Raw genomic sequence first — 18,502 nt, forward strand, 5'->3', positions numbered from 1 at the left:
CTGGCTTGGCAGTTCGGGCTGGACTGTTCCCATGAGGAACAGGGTCAAAACTGATTTGTATATGGCTGGGTTGTAACTGAGGTGGTGTGGTGAGCAAAAAAAACGATGGATTAAACCCAGATCTTTGTGAGTGGGGGTGAATGTTTGATTTGCTCTGCATTCCGTCCATCATCTGTTCTTTTTGCATTTGTTGCCCCAAGTGCGAATGCCCAGACGTGGGTCCCGTGCTCACTGCACCACTGGATTCAAGCTAGCCTAGCTGATGAAGGGTGATACCCTGAAACTGGTCCTAGGATGCTTGTTTCTGGTCCAGGGAGGACCTGGCTTGGCAGTTCGGGCTGGACTGTTCTCATGAGGAACAGGGTCAAGACCGATTTGCATATGGCTGTGTCCAAACTGGGGTGGTGTGGTGAGCAAAAAACCGATGGATTAAACCCAGATCTTTGTGACTGGGGGTGAATGTTTGATTTGCTCTCCATTCTGTCCATCATCTGTTCTTTTTGCATTTTAGAAAGTGGGCATTTCTCTGTGCTTATACCTCTTGTGCTTATAGCCTGTGTTCACTACACGTCTAGGGCTGGGTGACACCTACACTTACATATTTTCTAGACAGGCACAACAGAGGAAGGGCTGGGTGTGACATGGGATACATCTCCACTCATCTGCATACTAATAGTCTTCCTGGGCTGGGAGGGAGTGATGGCTAACACATGTCAATAGGTTGTGGCCTGTCCTCACACAAAGGGCTGATTTACCACTTACTGGTCATCTGGAGCCAGGGCTGGACTGAAAGGAATTGTTGTGCACTTATGAAGGCTCCTTTGAACTCACCCCTTCATTAAAGACATTTTTTACTATAAAGTACTGAGGCTGTGACCCCATGATTTTAGACACTCCGTGGGTCTTGTACCCAGGCACTGCTGGCTCTGTATGGTATGTATCACATTGCCAGAGAACTGCTGTACTGCCAGGCGGAAACACTATTTGAACCACTTGCTTTGTTGTGCTGGCCTGCAGCTTATTAGGCTGCTGGAGAGACTGCCACCGTGCATTTAGACTTGTGCTGGCCTGCCTTCCTGCGCCTCACATTTTTCCCCAATGTTCTCCAAGGGCTTGTTGGCTTGCTCCTTGTTCTCCCTGAGGTCTTAGGAACATCCAAGACCTAGGAATCTGCCTCATTGCCAGCTGGGGCTGCTGGGGTTTCAGCACAGTGCTCATTTGCAGCTCATCTCACCATCTTTCGAATGCCAGTGCTCCACTTTGAGGGAGCATTCCAGATTGCTAGCTGGTGCTGCTGGGGACCGAGCACGGTGCTATGTTGCAGCTCATCACGCTGTTCTACTTGTGTAATTGCTCCTCTCTGTGAGAGCGTGATGCTCTGCCCAGGGAGAGCCCTGCAGCCAGGGGACTCAGTGCATTTCTTCACACCGCCACCCCCAATGATCAGTCTGTGCAATGAGGATATGTATCCAGAGGAAACTCAACGCCAGGCTGGGGGTGTGGTGGTGACGTCAACGCCGCCTACGCTTTCCTGCCGCAAGAGGGCTCCCAGCTCCGATCCTCCCTTCAGAGGCCCCTGCCGAGAACACCTGATGCAGCAGGGTCCAACAGAGAGGCCTGGAGCTGTGCTACAACTTGTCTAGAGTCCCCCCGTGGGTGTTCCTCTCAGGTACTGCGAGTGGAGTGTGAAAGGGCTGGGGCCCATTATTAACGCCATATAGCCGTCCCACACTACCTCCACAGGTGGGCTGCTTTCTTCCCAGAAGATGCCACCCAGTGGCCACGGAGGGCTCCAGGTTCGCCAACAATTAGGGGGCAAGATTCTGGCCTCAACTTGAGAAAATTAATGCTTGGGGGGCACTTAGTCTGTTGTGGGCAGCACAGTGCAGAACCTCGAAATAGGCCCCCAGGCGAGACATCGAATCACCACTAACAACTTGCTTCATTAAGAAAACTGTGGATTACCATATTACAAGTAGTAGGTGCACAGACACTTCTGTGCCTACATTGGGAAACCTGATAACCATATAACGTTTAGTAGGAGCGCAAGTGCGCTGTGACCTATGTGCTTATGGTGATAATTGGTTATTATGTGCTTTTTTTTCTAATTTACTGGCATTACATGCAATAATTTGATGATATATGTCATTTTGATATTTCCATTGTTTAAGGATAAAGGGTACCATCTCAGTAACTGCACAGTGTGCACAAAATGTATGGTTCATGTTGTTTTGGTCTGATTTTATGTACAAGATAATAAAGTTATATATTTTGATATAATTCTGTATGTAGTCTCTTTTGTGGTGTATCCATTGTGTTGCTGTATTGTGCACTCTGATGATAAGCCTGCCTGCCTGCTCTGTGCCAAGCTACGAGTTGGTGAGCACAGTTTATCTTTGGTATGTAACTTACGTCCCCTAACTAAACTGGTGTCCTCTGCCTGGCTTAGGTGCATACCCTAGCCAACAAGAAACCCCATGTGACGTATGTATAAAAAGGATGGTTTGGGCCTGGCAAAAGGTTTATTTTGCCAGGTTGATATGGTAGTTCAAAACAGCATGCACAGGGTCCAAAAGCAGGCCTGAGATGTTTGAATGGCTACTTAAGTGGGTGGCACAATCAGTGCTGCAGGCCCTCTAGTAGCATTTAATTTTTCAGGCCATAGGCACATGTAGTACCACTTTACTAGGGACTTACAAGTAAATTAAAAAAGCCAAATGGGGAGAAAACAATGTTACCCTTTTTAAGATGTGAGCACACACACTTTAGCACTGGTTGGCAGTGATATAGTGCACAAAGCTCTAAGTTCATCGAAAACGAGTTCAGAAAAGTACAGAGGAGTAGGCAAGTGGGTGGATGAGTGGATGACATGCTATCTGTGTGATGGCTTAAGTGCCTAAATTCATCAGTGACTGAAGATGCACTTTCAATGATAAGCCAGAGCAAGTGGGGGAAACAGCCATTACAACATGTTAAAAACCACACATTATTATTACCATCAATCTATTTACCACGCATGCCTTTACAAAGATTTCATTGCAAAGGCATGAATGGTAAAGACATATGCATGGTGAAAAATTTACAGGTAAGTATTAAGTGATTTATTTATGTAAAGGCATGAATGGTAAAGGCTTATGCGTAGTTAAGGTTTACAGGTAAGTATTACGTGTTTTATATATATATATATATATATATATATATATATATATATATATATATATATATATATATATATATATGTGTATTAAGTGTTATATATATATATATATATATATATATATATATATATATATATATATATATATTCCTGTTACCAAGTTCACCGAGAGCTGCTGTGCTCCAACCCAGAGTGCAAACTAAGTCAGCGCATTTCGTAATATTGTCCCAAATCCTTTGTTTTTTGTACACAAATGTTCCAACGCATTTCTTCATGCTCAGAAAAGTCTTTTTTCAGTCCCTACTGTCAAACGGGTTTTGGTCGCCGCCGCAACCTTGATCCCTGACAAAAAGGGATAGATCTTGTCACCCTTTAACACATACACATAACCTGTGATTTACACAATGAAACTGTGAAAAGGCTTAAAGTGACTGTGCCGATAAATATCTACTATTTACAAAAGAAAACAGATGTGACAGTACTTATATTTATATTGCATTAATCATTAATCCTCTGTGATCTTTATGGTTTATCCTGTATTACTTAAATCATTACATTAAAACCATTGTTATTGCTACCATAAGGAACATGTTGTCTCTCTTCCTTAGCGCTTACTTGAAATCAACTTTATCATCTGCTTTACATTTAACTGGATTCCTGTGACTTAAATTTCTTTCATCTTCATGCTAAAAATGTGTTATTTGATATAACAAGAAATTATAACAACGCTAAGAGGTTAAATATACATGTAGTTGACAGTCACGCCCAAGTGGGCTAAATATCCTGTATGTACTCTTCCTATGGTAACAAAATTACAGTAGATGACCACATTACATATACCTAATAGTGCGGAAGGAGCTAAGCATATATTTATATACACAAGTACATTCCTATCACAAAATTAATGTATTCTCTGAATCACTTTTAACTACTTCCCAGCTTGTGCACCTAAACATAACACCTACACTAAAGACAAAATTACCTAACTAGTGAAACTATAAGCTATCTTAATATAAAAAAAATAAAACAATACAGTTACTAATAATAAGAGCACTTTATTGAAACTATCCCTCATGAGGTCTTGTGTGCATGCAAGCTTCTCACTATAAATGTGTGTGAAGATATTCTTCACTAGTCAACCAGAGGGGCTCTTCGTATTAAGTTCTACTATGTACCTTGATTCCATTCTTCTAAGGGCCCTTTCCCTGTCACCTCCGCTTGTGCTGACAGACAAGGAATCAATCACATAATATACCAGTCCCTCAAAGTTCCCATGGTGACATGTCTCAAAGTGTCAGGCTACTGGGTACATCTGATCGTTATTCCTGATGGCACATACATGTTGGAGTATTCTCTTTTGCACAGACCTTATAGTACTGCCTATGTACATTAGAATACATGAGCATTGTAGCACATATATTACATAATTGGTCTTAGAAATGATATACTACCTTAATTTTGTATTTTCTGTATATGAGTGCAGAGCTCTACTCTGCAGTGTTCCTTTCATAGATACAAGCCTTACACTTTCCACATTTCATAAAACCTGGATGTTGACTGATCCCTTTGTTTTTCCTTTCTAGCAATCTCAGGGCTACTTTTAATTAAAGAGTCTCTCATAGAACTTGCACTCTTGAAAGTTATACCCAATCTAACTGGAACCAAATTGCCTATCACTGGGTCGTTCTTAATTAAGTGCCAATGTTTATTCAAAATGGAGCATATTGCCCCTACTTGCTTACTATGATTGTTCCTAAATCTATTACTGGAATCAAATTTAATCCATTTATTCTTTTTCTGACCGAACAAAATGGTATCTCATGGTTTTACTTTCACCTTGTGAACTGCTTCATCAATACAATTATCAGGGTAACCCCTTTACAAAAACGTCATGGGTAGCTCTTGAAAGGCATGTCCTTCCTCTACCTTCTCACCGCAGTGACATCTCACTCTAAGTGTTTCTCCATGCAGAATGCTATAAATCAATTTTTTGGGTTGAAAACTACTAGCATGTAAAAGTGTGTTACTTGAAGTAGGTTTTCTATACAGTTTTGTGTGCAATTTATTATCTCTTACGTACACTGTTAAATAAAGGAATTGGACCTCAGTTGGATGGATTATACTTATGAATTTCAAATTGAGGGTGTTCTAAGAGATCTTACTAACAAACTTTTCTGCACTTTCTTGTGTATCTTTCCATATTATAAAAAAGATCATCAATGTATCTACTCCAGTGAATAATGTAATCCTCCCATTCTGAGTGGAACTCACTCCAGATTACCTGCTCCTCCCACCAGTCCTTATGCAAATTTGCATAGCGGGGGCGAAGCAGGTACCCATAGCTGTCCCCCTGATTTGATGGAAGAGTTAACAACCCCCCTCAACAAGTATAGCCCCGGGGATGTAGTGGTCCTGGGGCTACAGGAGGTCTGAAACAGACCTCCAATAATTATTTCTAATATAGCTCGACCCATAATGGTTAACTGCCTGAGGGAGGAGTGGTCCCCGTGGTGTAGGGGTGGGCTGTGCGGCCATCTCACATATTTTAATATACCACCCTGGGGAGGTGGTGGTCCCCAGGGCTGTAGAGAGGATGACCCTCACATTATAAATGCATTTTGCCCCAGGTGATGGTGGTGCCCAGGGCACGGGGAGGCTGCGCAGCCACCTGCACAAATTTCAGATTTTTCTCCACGGAGGTGGTGGTCCCCTGAGCTATGGGAGGGCCAGGCAGTCCCCCCCACAAAGTGGGACCTGACCCACCCAGGGGCTTATGTTAAAACACAAGAGCCCACACATTTTATTTCTTTATTTTTACTGCAGGATCGCACCCCAGCATTATTTCATGGCAAAAAAATGTAAAAAATGCTTTTTACCCATGTGAGGGTCCCTTTGGAACCCCAGCACCAGAGCTCAGGGGTCAGGGTGTTCCTACCCTTCCCCCTTTTGTATTTTTTATTCTTTCTATCTGGGACTCGGCTTCAGTCAAGTCCCAAGATGGCTGCCAACACTTCCTTTTTGAGTGTTGCCAGCCAATCAGATCTCAGCACGAAATCGGGAGGTGGTCATGAATCCTCTGCGTCCCTAAATGTACAAATGTGGATTTCCTTAAATTTCTCAAAAACTACTGAATGGATTTACACCAAATAGCAAACAAGCATTTGCAATGCAATGGGTCTCGCGTGTGCTTGAGTTAGAGTTATTAGCATTGTAAATTCCTAACTGGACTTCTCTAGCTATAAATTGAAAATGAACAGTATAACAGTTGACACAAGCGAGCAGATTCAAAGCGCCATCGCCTCCATGAGCATGAGCGTGTAAGAGAGACACAAATTGGAAAAAGAGGTTTGCTCTCAGTCAAACATATCAGCAAAAGTGCAATTATTCATGTGTCTGGGTTGATGGCCAAGGTGGTAATAAAACCGCCACAAGGAAGAATTTTTGAAAGGCAACTCCATGAATGAGTGATAGTGGTGAGCGTAGTTAAAAGCCTGGAGATAGAGTACAACAGGCCAGAGAGCTTGCACGTTCATCCTAAAAAGGGCTCTTTCTGGACCAAGAGCTACATTTCTGCCAAATGTGTAATTCCATCCAGTGGTTTTTGTGCTATCGCTGTTCAGTTTTTCCTACAGTAATTAACATTGAACTGGTCTAAATTTCACCCCCTTTATCTCGGCCCCCGCTTGATGGATCTGCCCAAAACTTTCCAGACAGCAGCTCACATGGCTGTCAATTTGTTTTGGAACATTTTGTTAAGATTCATCAAGCGGCGCCTAAGTTATAGGCTAGCAAAAAACTGCTTTTTCTATAGAAACTATGTCCTAACTAAAACTTTCAAGTGGCGATGGCATTACACAAGCATTGGCAATGCTACTAGCGATTGCATGACAGAACCACGCATGTCTTTACTATGGAGTCAATACAACACATGCATCTTTGCCACGCATGCCTTTAACAAGACAACTTTTACCATGCAGAACCACGCATGGCATTACCACTCATGTCTTTACAATGGAGTCAATACAACACATGCATCTTTGCCACGCACGCCTTTAACAAGACAACTTTTACCATGCATGCCTTTACAATTAAAATTTGGTAAAAGGCTTACGCATGGTAAAAATTTAAGAGGTAAGTATAATCTATATATATATATATGTATATATATATATATATATATATATATATATATGGATTATACTTATACTTATACTTATATATATGTATATATATCTATATATGTTTATATATATATATATATATATATATATATATATATATATGGATTATACTTACCTCTTAAATTTTTACCATGTGGATGCCTTTTACTATCCATGCCTTTACAACAAACTTTTAATTGTAAAGGCATGCATGGTAAAAGTTGTCTAGTTAAAGGCATGCGTGGCAAAGATGCATGTGTTGTATTGACTCCATTGGAAAGACATGCGTGGTAATGCCATGCGTGGTTCTGTCATGCAACCGCTAGTAGCATTGCCAATGCTTGTTTCACATTCAGCCAACATCAAAAGGGTGCCCTGTTTGTCAGTTAGTAAACTGGTGCAGAATGCATGACCAGTTTTTTAAAAAGGTCTTTGTCGAGGTCAAGTGGAGGGATTTAAAACACATTTATAGATTATGTTGATGAGGTAAAAGATGGCTTTTATAAAGTTGTAATCAGGAATTTTTGTAATGGTTATGATTTAGTGCACACCGTAGTGGGCGGAAAACAGGAAGGGAAGCAAATGTGTAACATTTTAGTTGGCAAAGTATCTTTAGCAACTTTTGACTCGTCTAAAAATGTTATGTCTGATTAACCACAGTGAGAATATTGGGACTTGTAAAATGTAGAGCATCGGATATGAATCCAACAACATTTGAGAGAAACAAAGATATGTTTGGATATTTTCAGGATTTTACTGTTTACAGTGGAAGTAAAATATTTAAGAAAATATGTTGCAAGGAAGGTCAAAGGCTCACAGCATAAGTGGATGGAGAGACAAGGGTAAGTTATGGATTATTTTAACTCAAGAACATCCATGTCTGTGTTTGCTGGAAGTGTTGTTGCGAAATCTTATGAAGTTCTTGTACATCTTGTGGTGCTCACTGATAGACTTGGTCATGTAAAGATTTTAAACATAGGTTCATAATGTTGGACTCAATGTAAGACGTTATCTGGAGTTGTACTTGGAGTAATTTCATATACATGAGGTTATCAAAAGGGTTATCTCGGTGAAATGTGTTGGACCCATGGGTATTGGCTGGACAAAAATCAGAAGCATCAGCTGGACAAAAATATTTTCATAGATTTTGCCACCATTACACAGGAGTCATGAAATGTTTGCCGAGCTAAGCATTTACAAGTATTTCATGTTTGCTCCATTGAAGGCAGTTTACCCCCAGATAAGGCTACGGTATGATCATAGGGAACTGCCTACATGTATCAGTTGGTAAACATACACACATTGGAAGATGTCCACTGTACAAATAACAGCTGCATATGTCAATCCTATGGACCTCTTCAGGCTCCCTCTGATGTGCCTTTCCTAAAGTGGCCCTTCTTTTTCATTCAAGACTTTCCCTAAAGACATTTTAAGAATACAGAAGTAACCTCTGCATTGAATACCCCTGTCTTCGTCTTCATTTGTAGCTGCAAGGATTCACGGAACAAATCCTGCCTCATGATTATTACTGAGGCTGGATTTCTGTAAACACTTGCAACCAGACAGTCTATGCTGTGCCTGACTGATACATGTAATATTTGACAGATACCTGCCCAGGTAACCTCTCCGATGTACAAACACCGCACTGTAATGCAACCTGGCCTGGTAACCTCTCCGATGTACAAACACTGCACTGTAATGCAACCTGGCCTATAAAACATTTAGGCACATATTTATACTTCTTTAGCGCTGCATTTGCATCACTTTTTGACGCAAAAGCAGCGCAAACTTACAAAATGCAATTATATTTTGTAAGTTTGTAAGTTTGCGCCACTTTTGCGTCAAAAAAAGATGCAAATTCGGCGATAAAAAAGTATAAATCTGGGCCTTGGTCTGATAAGTTTCCATAAACATCCTCTTGCAGTATCCCCTTCCCGATCCTTTTGTTAGGGGATAGTTCACTCTGGAATCAAGGGCAAGTAAAACCTGAAGGTATGCATTTTTCACTGAGCAACATCCATCCTGAAACTGTAGAGTTTCTAAGCAAAAGCTTTGACAGATCTCACAAATCTATGCAGTGTCTATTTAACTCAAAGGTGCTGGACGTAGGAGTGCAGAGGAGCTGCAGCACCCAAAAAATAACCACGCTGGAACTCAGAAATTGAATTGGTGAGTTTTTATCTCCTCACAGTTGGTGTGCTTAAAAGACAGAGGTCAAATGTCAGGTTATGTCTCTGACAAACTGCTGCTTTTTCTTTCAACATAGAGATTAGTGTTTACTTTCCCTGACTGCAACATGAGAGAATTTTGTGAAGTAAATTGTGTGAAAATATTGTATAGGGAGTGTGAAAGGAAACATTGTAGAGTGTCATTTTTTTCTAATATAGAACAACATTTCAATATCTGTAAATGAACTGTATAAATATTTCATAATATATCAGCAGTTAGGAAAGCACAAATAAAGCAAGTTTTTTGTCATTCTAAAGTATGATGTAAACAAAGATTATCAATGGATCAAATCAAGACACCTAATGATGCGCAAATGATAAACGTTTGCTGAAACTCAGTTTCCACACATTGTTTGGGTGCAATATAGTTTTATCCATAACACTGTATGTCTGTGCAAATTTAGTGACCATTTAATGGACAGTGTGATGTCTGTTAATGACAGTGTGCTATCAGTCCATGTTTTAGTAATATATTTGCAACAGTGTGCTCCCAAATGCAACACCATCTACACAGCACACCCTTACCACTCTCATGCCAAATGGGCCTGATTTATGTGCTATATTCGTTCTTCATGTTACAATTCGTTCTACATGTTATCAGTGTCACACCTTTATAGTGTGACACTGATGCAACAACCCCACTTTGAAAATTGATCCGGCACCACTGCTTTAATTGTGACATTATCTAGAGGTATACAGAAATCTCTATCTTATTTCTGGATAATATGGCAAGTAAACTATAGGAAAGTCCAGCCACTTAAGACTGTAAGGGAGACAAAGCACTAAACACAGGCACACACTTGAATATCTACAAAGTACACAAAGCCCTGTGGCCCTTGATTAAGTGATGCAACATAGATGTCATGTGAGATACAAACAGTGGAATATATGCACATTCTGACTGACAAAACCCCACTTTTTAGCTGAACAGATTCTAAGTAAAAGCTCTACTCAACAAAATGTTATTCCACATATGGTGAAGGACAGATGTCTTTCAAAGATGCATTTAATCCTTGTTGGAACTGGCACTTTTTGCGGTTTATCCCCAAGCCTTTTGCTTTTGACCTCCTGTTTTGGACCTGTGCTTCATTTTGTTTTTGCTGACTTTAGGACTTTGTGCACTTTACCACTGCTGACCAGTGCTAAAGTGCAAGTGTGTTCTGTCTAAATAGTACTGGTGATTGGTTTACCCATAATTGGCATATTTGATTTACCAGTAAGTCCCTAGTAATGTGCACTATGTGTGACCGGGGTCTGTAAATCAAATGGTACTAGTAGGCCTGAATAGGGCTGTGCCTGTCCTTACACAAAGCAATCGCCAACCCCCTGGAGAGTCTCTAGGATCAGGGCAGGAAAGGCAGGGTCTTGTGCACTTCCAAGACTTTCCTTTGAAGTTTGCCTACTTCAAAGGCAGAACTGAGTACAAAGTATTTGACCGCTGAGACCATAACTAAAGAACACTTCTGGACTGAGGGCATTCTGCCAGGAAGAAGACCTAGAAGCCATAGGAGGGACTGTCACTCTGCCTGTTGCTTTGCTGTGCTGGCCTGCTGCTTGCTGCTTCTGGCCTGGGAGTGAAAGGACTGGTCTGTGCTTCCTAAATCCTGCTTCAAAAAGGTTCTCCAAGGTCTTGGACTGAGCTTGCCTTCTGTTGGAAGTCTCAGAGACATCAAAGGCTTCATCTGCCGGCACCTGGGCTCTCTTCCTGAGAGTCATGACTCGCCCAGTGGCGCCAAATCCAGTTCCCGGACCCCTGGGAATGAGTTCTAGTGTGACACAGAAGAAACTAAATGCCTCAACTCCAGAGCGACTTCAGAACCAGTGCATTGTCCGACTCTGTGCTGCTGCCTGCACCAAGGCCGTGGTCCCCGCTCAGTGCAACGATTGCAACTCATGCCGCAGGCCCGATTATGCCGCGGCATCTCTGAAATCCCACCACAGTGTGAGTCCTGAGTGCTGTATCACTGACATCCGTGACATCCAACTCCGTCGCAACACCTGTGGCCCTGTGGTATGATTGCGATACAGCAAAGTCAACACAAGTTGTGACCTATGGGTTTTTTAGACAATCAACCTTGTGCCTAGCAGAAAAAAGAAATAAAAGTCTACCAGTTTTTTGAGACCAGAACCATTATTAGACACCAATTGTTTGTTCCAAGATGGCAACTGGAATCATCTGATTATTATTTTTACATGTCAATTCTCTAGACCCATGAGTGCATGTGGTACGTAGACAGCCTGCCTTAGTCTGCCTTACCCTGCCTTATTCAGTAGCAGGCAACCATGGCCTGGCTTCAGGGTCGAAGTGGGATGCAAAAGCATCCTTAGAGTAAATTTCATGCAAGTGGGGAAGAGTAGCAAGTGAGCCTGACTCAGAGGAGGATCTGGTAGGAATTTTCAAACCTATTGACTAAAAAGACATAAGGTTTTACAAGCATCCTGATACTGGGCCTGATGGTACATTTTAACCCTTAAAAACATGCCACAGTACCCAGGACCAAACCCTCTCTGCAGCAGCAAATCAAGTGAGTGGTGATAATACAATTGTTTACCTGGAATGGAAAACGATATACACAACAGACAAACATAAATCCTGCAAGGAGAAATCTAGCCACCTTTAAATACAATACAAGGCTAAAAACAAAAATAGCATCGGAATTGATCCCAGAGTCTGCATTGTATGCTACGACATTACCAATATTTATCGGATTGGATTGCTGCTTAAAAATGTCAGAGTGCGGCTAATGGATGAAAATGGCGTCTCAATTAGTCCAGGGTCATTCTATTACTATGATTTAAATACACCAACCTGCCTAGGCTGTTGCTCGGATACTGCATAGCCCTTCTCGATTTGCCAGGCTCTCAGGGTGACCACTGGCGTTCATACAGGCTGCAGCTATTCACCATGGCTCGTGGCCAGGGGGCATTTCAGGGTGCCTGGACTAGTGCTCAGGTTGCTACAATTGAATCAGGTTATTTGTCACTCTCAATTACACAGCAGAGCAATCCACTACCTTAGAGACAGTGCATGATGTCAGTATACACACGTTCTGATTTTCCCTGAAGGTTTATGAAACATCATTGTCATTCAGTTACCCTAAAGGTGTGTGAACTACTATTTTCAGGTCACTTTCCAAATGTTCTCCAGTGTCTGCTCCTCTACCCAGGCACTAGTAGGTGCAGCGTTCTTTCTGCAGATAGACAGTTTTCACTGCAGCGCATAATTAAATAGCATTACAGTTGTAGGTGGTGAAATGCCTGTCAACAGGTTGGGAAGGGGAGAAGATGTATGGGGGGGCACTCTCCTCTAAAATGACACAAAAGAAAACAGCAATCACCGTGGGGCAAACACCGGCATTGAGAGAGTGATAGTGTTTTCATTGTGGTGAGAAATCCACAAATCACACAAGTAGCCTTTATAATATACGAACACATGCACATGAGTCGAAGCAGTCAGCGGTCAGTCAGGAAGGCAGGTGAACTTTCACCCATGGGTAGAGGCGGCTCCTAGAATAGGCACTTTAAGAAATTGACAGGCTGAGTGCATCAAGCTGTGAAATTACACATTGCAGCTATTTGGTGCATTTCCTGGTGTCTGCTAAGCCCAGCGGGCTCTGGGCGGCAGTGGGAGGGTCTGACCAATCCCTCTGAGGCAACTGCAGTTTGACTACAGTGAGCAGACTTGTCAGGCTTATGAAATGACCTGGACCATTGCAACTCTCACGCTCCTAGGATGGGTAGGTTCGGCCTTTCAAACGTATTACATGCTGATGACCTTGTGCTAATTAGTCGAACCCCGGTTGGCCTTCAGCTCTTGCTCGAACCTACCCAGAACTATTCTGTAAAAAAACGGGCTGAAGATAAACTTGGGTAAATCGAAAGCCCTGCAGTTAAATCAAAGAAAGGCCAACCGAAAGCATTACTGGCATCCGGCAGGGCAAAAGCTAGAAATATTTAATGAATACAAATACTTGGGGGGTCATAATAGACAAGAAAGGAACATTCACGCTCATAAAGAGACACTAAAAAAGAAGAGGACTGGCTATAACGGGTGCACTGAAAAATCTTAAGAAAATAGTTTCAGGACCAAGGCTTACCCGCTCTTTCGGGTGATACAGACAAAACTCATCCCAGCTATCACCCACGGGAGCAAATGCATGAGGGGGAGGGACGCTAGCACACTGAATGGCAGAATAACTAAAGCTCTGCGGAGGATTTTCAATCTACCAAATTATATCCCACCAGCGCAAATAAGACTAGAATTTGGCATGCAGTCACAACAGTTTGCACTCAGGGGCTCTTACGTCAAAGTTGGTATAAAATCAAGAGTGCCGAGTCTGGGTCTTTAAATGCTCACTTATGGGATGAACCATTGGGCAGAGACACAGGTGCAGCAAACGGATACCTACAAGAGTCAGTGGTGGTCCTGGGCCTTTGGGGTCTCTGGGATACCTAGGGGACATATAGCAGCTTTAAAAAGCTCGTCAATAAAGCCGTCAAAAGGGTCTCTGTAGTAGAAGACAAAGCAGTATTGGCAGGAAGGGCACATGGATGGTTCACTTTGCAGAGCTACCTTAATGCTGCTCCATAATCCCAATTAGGAGCCGGATTCACTATGAAATTTAAAGACAAATGTATCCAGTACCAGCTCGGCATCCTTCCCGCTCTGCCTCATCTTCCTTCACGGAAACACACTCAGGCATTTATCAGCTGCCGACTCCGGGGCAGCGAAAGAGGATGTGCTGCACTTGATAAGTGGAGAACACAGAGAGGAACACAGACTACTCGAGGCCCCTCTTTAATTCACCGGGAAAAAGAACATGGCGGCAGGCAATGAAAGCATGTTTTGCTGGTGGAGACACCCAGCTGGGCTGCCGCCTTGTACGATTCTTGAGCATTACCGAACAGAAATTACAATCCAACAGTTCACTGCCCCTCTGCTAAATTGCATAGGTTACTGTAACTTATAAAGCGCTTACTTTTATACAACTGGCGCTATTCTAGACTGCTTTCACTTGTTAGCTGTGTAATGTATTAGACGCTGCTGGCTTTGTTCTTCGCCCTGCTAACTGTTCAATGTGGGCTTTGCTCCCGCCTTGTGCTCCACAGCGGTCATTATGATCCTGTGGCACTTTCATTTCAATAATGAAGCTGCTAAAAGTAGATTTTATTTTGATAACCTTTTTATTGATGTTGCTGGTACGTTTTTAGTATGAATAAGATTGACTTTTGACATAATGTTGAATTGTAAAATGGATTTTATTCATGGCGGATTAATTTGTCTAACAGAATTCTTTCTTTCTAATTTTTACTTTATTGCAATGGTTTTAATTAATCATGCAAATAAAAGATTATTTGCTTACAGTGAGCAGGGGTGGGCAGAGGAGACTTTTGCAAGTACCCTACAAAAGTCCTCCTGGGAAGACGAAGCACAAGATATAACCCACCTCTCTGGTGCACGACACGTCACTACTGTAGGGATATCAACGAGAGAAAGTAACAAGCATTTTCAATGCAACGGGTCTTGCATTTGCTCGAGTTAGAGCTATTAGCGCTGTAAAGAGAAAAAAAACGCAGCGCTGTGTAAAATGCAGCGCGATCGCGTGGAAAATAAACAGATAAATAGTCCGGACCCCAGGCTGAAAGCCTCGTATGTTTTTAGTAGTTTACCGGTGCTGTGTAGGTGGGCTAAACACCAGAAAAGGCATGACGTATGCATGCCTTTCACAAATGAAAGCAAGCGGATTTGAAAAGGCAAGCCCACGAACCAATGTAAGAGACTGACGTGACATGGGCGTGGTTTGAAGCCCAAAAAGAGATTACAGAATGGATGCAGCGCTTTGCGCTCGCCCATAGAAAGGGCAGGTAGGACTCCATATCTCCATTTCGAGAAGGGGTGTTATTGCAGACAGCGGGACTAAAGAAAAAGAGGACTTGTGCCAACAAGGCCACAGAGCAGGAACATCTTTAGTGCACTAACTAACCCTGACTAAGGAAAGAAAATGTAATAGGCAGGATAGATGTTCCATAAAGTTCTGAGATGTATTCATAAAAGGCACTCGGTAATGCTACCTAAGTGCGGTTTATCAGTTGCAGGCATGAAGTTGGCAGTACACAAGAAGGTCATTTCTAGCTGGATTGCTCACCTCTGCCTGATCCTCAGGATCATAATGGCACAACTGGAGGCATACCACTGTGCTGCTTGTACCATTTTATGGTACAGATCACTTACTTTTCCTACAACATCCTGTGTGAACAAGCTCTTTAATGTCCAGAATCAGCATTGGGATTTTCCAAAATTCTTTTTAATGCGACCCCTGGAGCTACTGCCTGTTGTCAGAAATGGTCTGCATTACTTCATAATTACTAGCATACTTGTGTCTTTGGTGTTAAAACCATTGGTTTTGTGACTTCGTCTGTAACAGAGAATACAGCAAGGGATATAGACTAGAATTAAAATGTATTGTTGCTCAAACAAGGGACTTGAATCAGGAACTACACACTGTGCTGGCTATTTTCTATCATTTCTGGTCAGTTCTCAATGCCTTCAATATTATAATTCATGAAGCTGTTTGTATACAACTTTGGGACATTCCTTTCTTTGCATAAAAGCCTGAGACTTTACCTTTTCGGACTGGTCTGCTTCCCTTCATATAAGGAAGTGGGTTGAGGCATTGCAGGTTATAGAGATATGTGAAGCAGCCACTCAAGTTAATTTATTAATTCATTCACTAGCAGTAAGCTTGTCTTATACCTTGCATCAGTCAGCACCCAGTCTGCGCCCACAAGTTTGTAGATGTTGTTGTTTCTGTTCACGCCCCAGAGTCCACCAGGGCCCACTGAGATGTGTGAGAGAGAACCGGGGATCTGCGTCCAGCGGCCACTGTACAGGGTATAAATGTTCTCGTTTGCATTCACTCCGACCACCTGTCCGTTGCCAGCATCGATCTGCTTGAGTGCCCCAGGCACCTGATCACAGTTCAGCTGAACAGTTTGACCTAGAGGTGAGAGTGCAAGAGACAAAGGTTTTACACAAGGTCAATGGTGCTGATTTTATTGGAAGATTTCTGCATGCCATTTATTAATTCACCCTTGTTACTCGTTTGTGGAAGATCTTTGATTGACTTTAATGTTCATGAAAGTTTCAAGGATGACCATTTGAAGTCAGCCACTACCGGTTCTCTAACTATAACAAGTGAATTTCTATGGTTTTGTATACTTAAATTGTAAGACTAACTATAATGTCCCTGTAAACGTTGGTCTTTAAGTGAATTGTTATATTCTTTTTAATTCTATTTCCTAACTATAACATCCGTGTAACGTTTGGTTTGTTCAGTGAATTTCTATGTTTTGTTTAATGTAAAGTAATTTTCATTACTATACATTAATCCAACCACTGACGCGCACGGCCTTTGCCCAAATGTGGCAAACCCCCTATCACCACCCAACCCAGAGACATAGAGAGAAAGTGAGAGATTAATAAAGACAGTGATTTAGAGAAAGATTTCACAGAGAGAAATTGAGAGAGAGAGAGAGACAGAGAGACAGAGAGGTAGAGTTTTTTAGGCTTTAATGATTGATATACTTAGAATGAGATATTTCTGGACAAATTGAAAAGGAAAATATTTTTGCCAATTAAAAAGAGCAATATCACCTTTCAGTTTGTAATTCAAATATTTATAGTTGAAAAGAAACTAAAGCAGAAAATGACCAGAGACTCACCTAGGTTGGAACTCTTAAACTTCAATGTGCATATCTGAGACCTTACCCACTAGGTCAGAGGTGACTCCTTACTGTGCAATGTCTAGACTTAGCTATGACATTCAACCACCATATTTTGAGTGGAAAAAGACTTCAGTGTTTCATTACTGGGAATGTTTAACCGTCAAAACAGTAGAAAAATAACAGAAACATTGTCATGATATATTAGGATTTGAACCTTCAACCTACTGACAGTCCAAGAGCTTTAGCCTTAGGCCAGAAGTGACTCTGGCCTGCTGTCCATTAAAATGTAAGGATACTATCTGCGACACACATCTTGCTAGTTTGACGGTTTGAAGTCATTGCACGGAGAGACCATTGCAAAAACAATCTTTCTCTCTCTTTCATCCCATTATGAGATAGAAGAGAGAGAGAGCGTGACAGGACTGCTGGGGAAGCCTCAAGGCCTCCACAGTCTTAGCTGGCTCCCACATCCTGCGGGAGCCAGCACTGCTTCCACAAGTAGGGAGCTGCTTTAAATAGCAGCTCCCTACTTGCAGGAGCAATGTTTTAATCTGTTTCCCAGCACCCATATTTGCAAGCAGGGAAACGGTGGAAAACTCCACTTTCTGTAAGTGTGACCTGCTTGACAGCTGTCACTTGCAGAAAGCAAAGTGTTTGCTCGGGCTTGGCGGGAGCTGTCAAAGCCCCCACCAAGTCAGAGCAAACAGCTATGTCCTAGAGCTGGGCCCTTTCCAAGGCAGGGCCTCTTGACTCCGGAGAAAGACTTTCTAGTATCCCTAGTTGCTCCTTGACTATATTAACCATCATCTCCAGGCCCTTTAGGTGTTTATTAACCCATCCCCACCTGATGACATTCCCATTACTACAATGCACAACATCCCCGACTTGTGCACCACTATGGGCTTGGGGGGCGTTTGCCAGAGTACCAAGTATCGACAGACTAAGGGCATTATGACCGATGTCGGTCCAATCGATGACTGCCATGTCATGCACAAATGGCCAACCCTTTAAGCTGATTGGAAAATAATTGATCGGGCTAGTATGACGTGACCTATTAAAAGTATGTCTGATCTCAGTATGAGATAAAAGTCTCCCATTTGCAGCTCTGAGATCAAACTTTACTGTTACTACAAACAGTTGTGCTGCCCTCTGAGACAATTTCACTGTGGGAACATCTAGAGGAGGAATTTTCCATCTTGCATCCTGTTCAGCTAATATATTCAGTTCTTTTG

At 42.2% G+C, this 18,502-nt stretch overlaps 1 protein-coding gene across 1 annotated transcript in view; it reads right to left on the minus strand.

The window, feature by feature from the left end:
• Positions 1–18,502, minus strand: part of LOC138301654 (fish-egg lectin-like) — a 49,699-nt gene that overhangs the window by 22,463 nt on the left and 8,734 nt on the right. Inside the window, exons 2-3 of the mRNA XM_069242167.1 lie at positions 16,300–16,543; positions 15,921–15,961 (exon numbers count right to left, since the gene is read on the minus strand). Of these exons, the coding sequence (XP_069098268.1) occupies positions 15,921–15,961; positions 16,300–16,543 (285 nt within the window). The remainder of the gene's footprint in view (positions 1–15,920; positions 15,962–16,299; positions 16,544–18,502) is intronic.

This window comes from Pleurodeles waltl, chromosome 6 (genome assembly GCF_031143425.1).
Source record: "Pleurodeles waltl isolate 20211129_DDA chromosome 6, aPleWal1.hap1.20221129, whole genome shotgun sequence".
Taxonomy (NCBI): Eukaryota; Metazoa; Chordata; class Amphibia; order Caudata; family Salamandridae; genus Pleurodeles; species Pleurodeles waltl.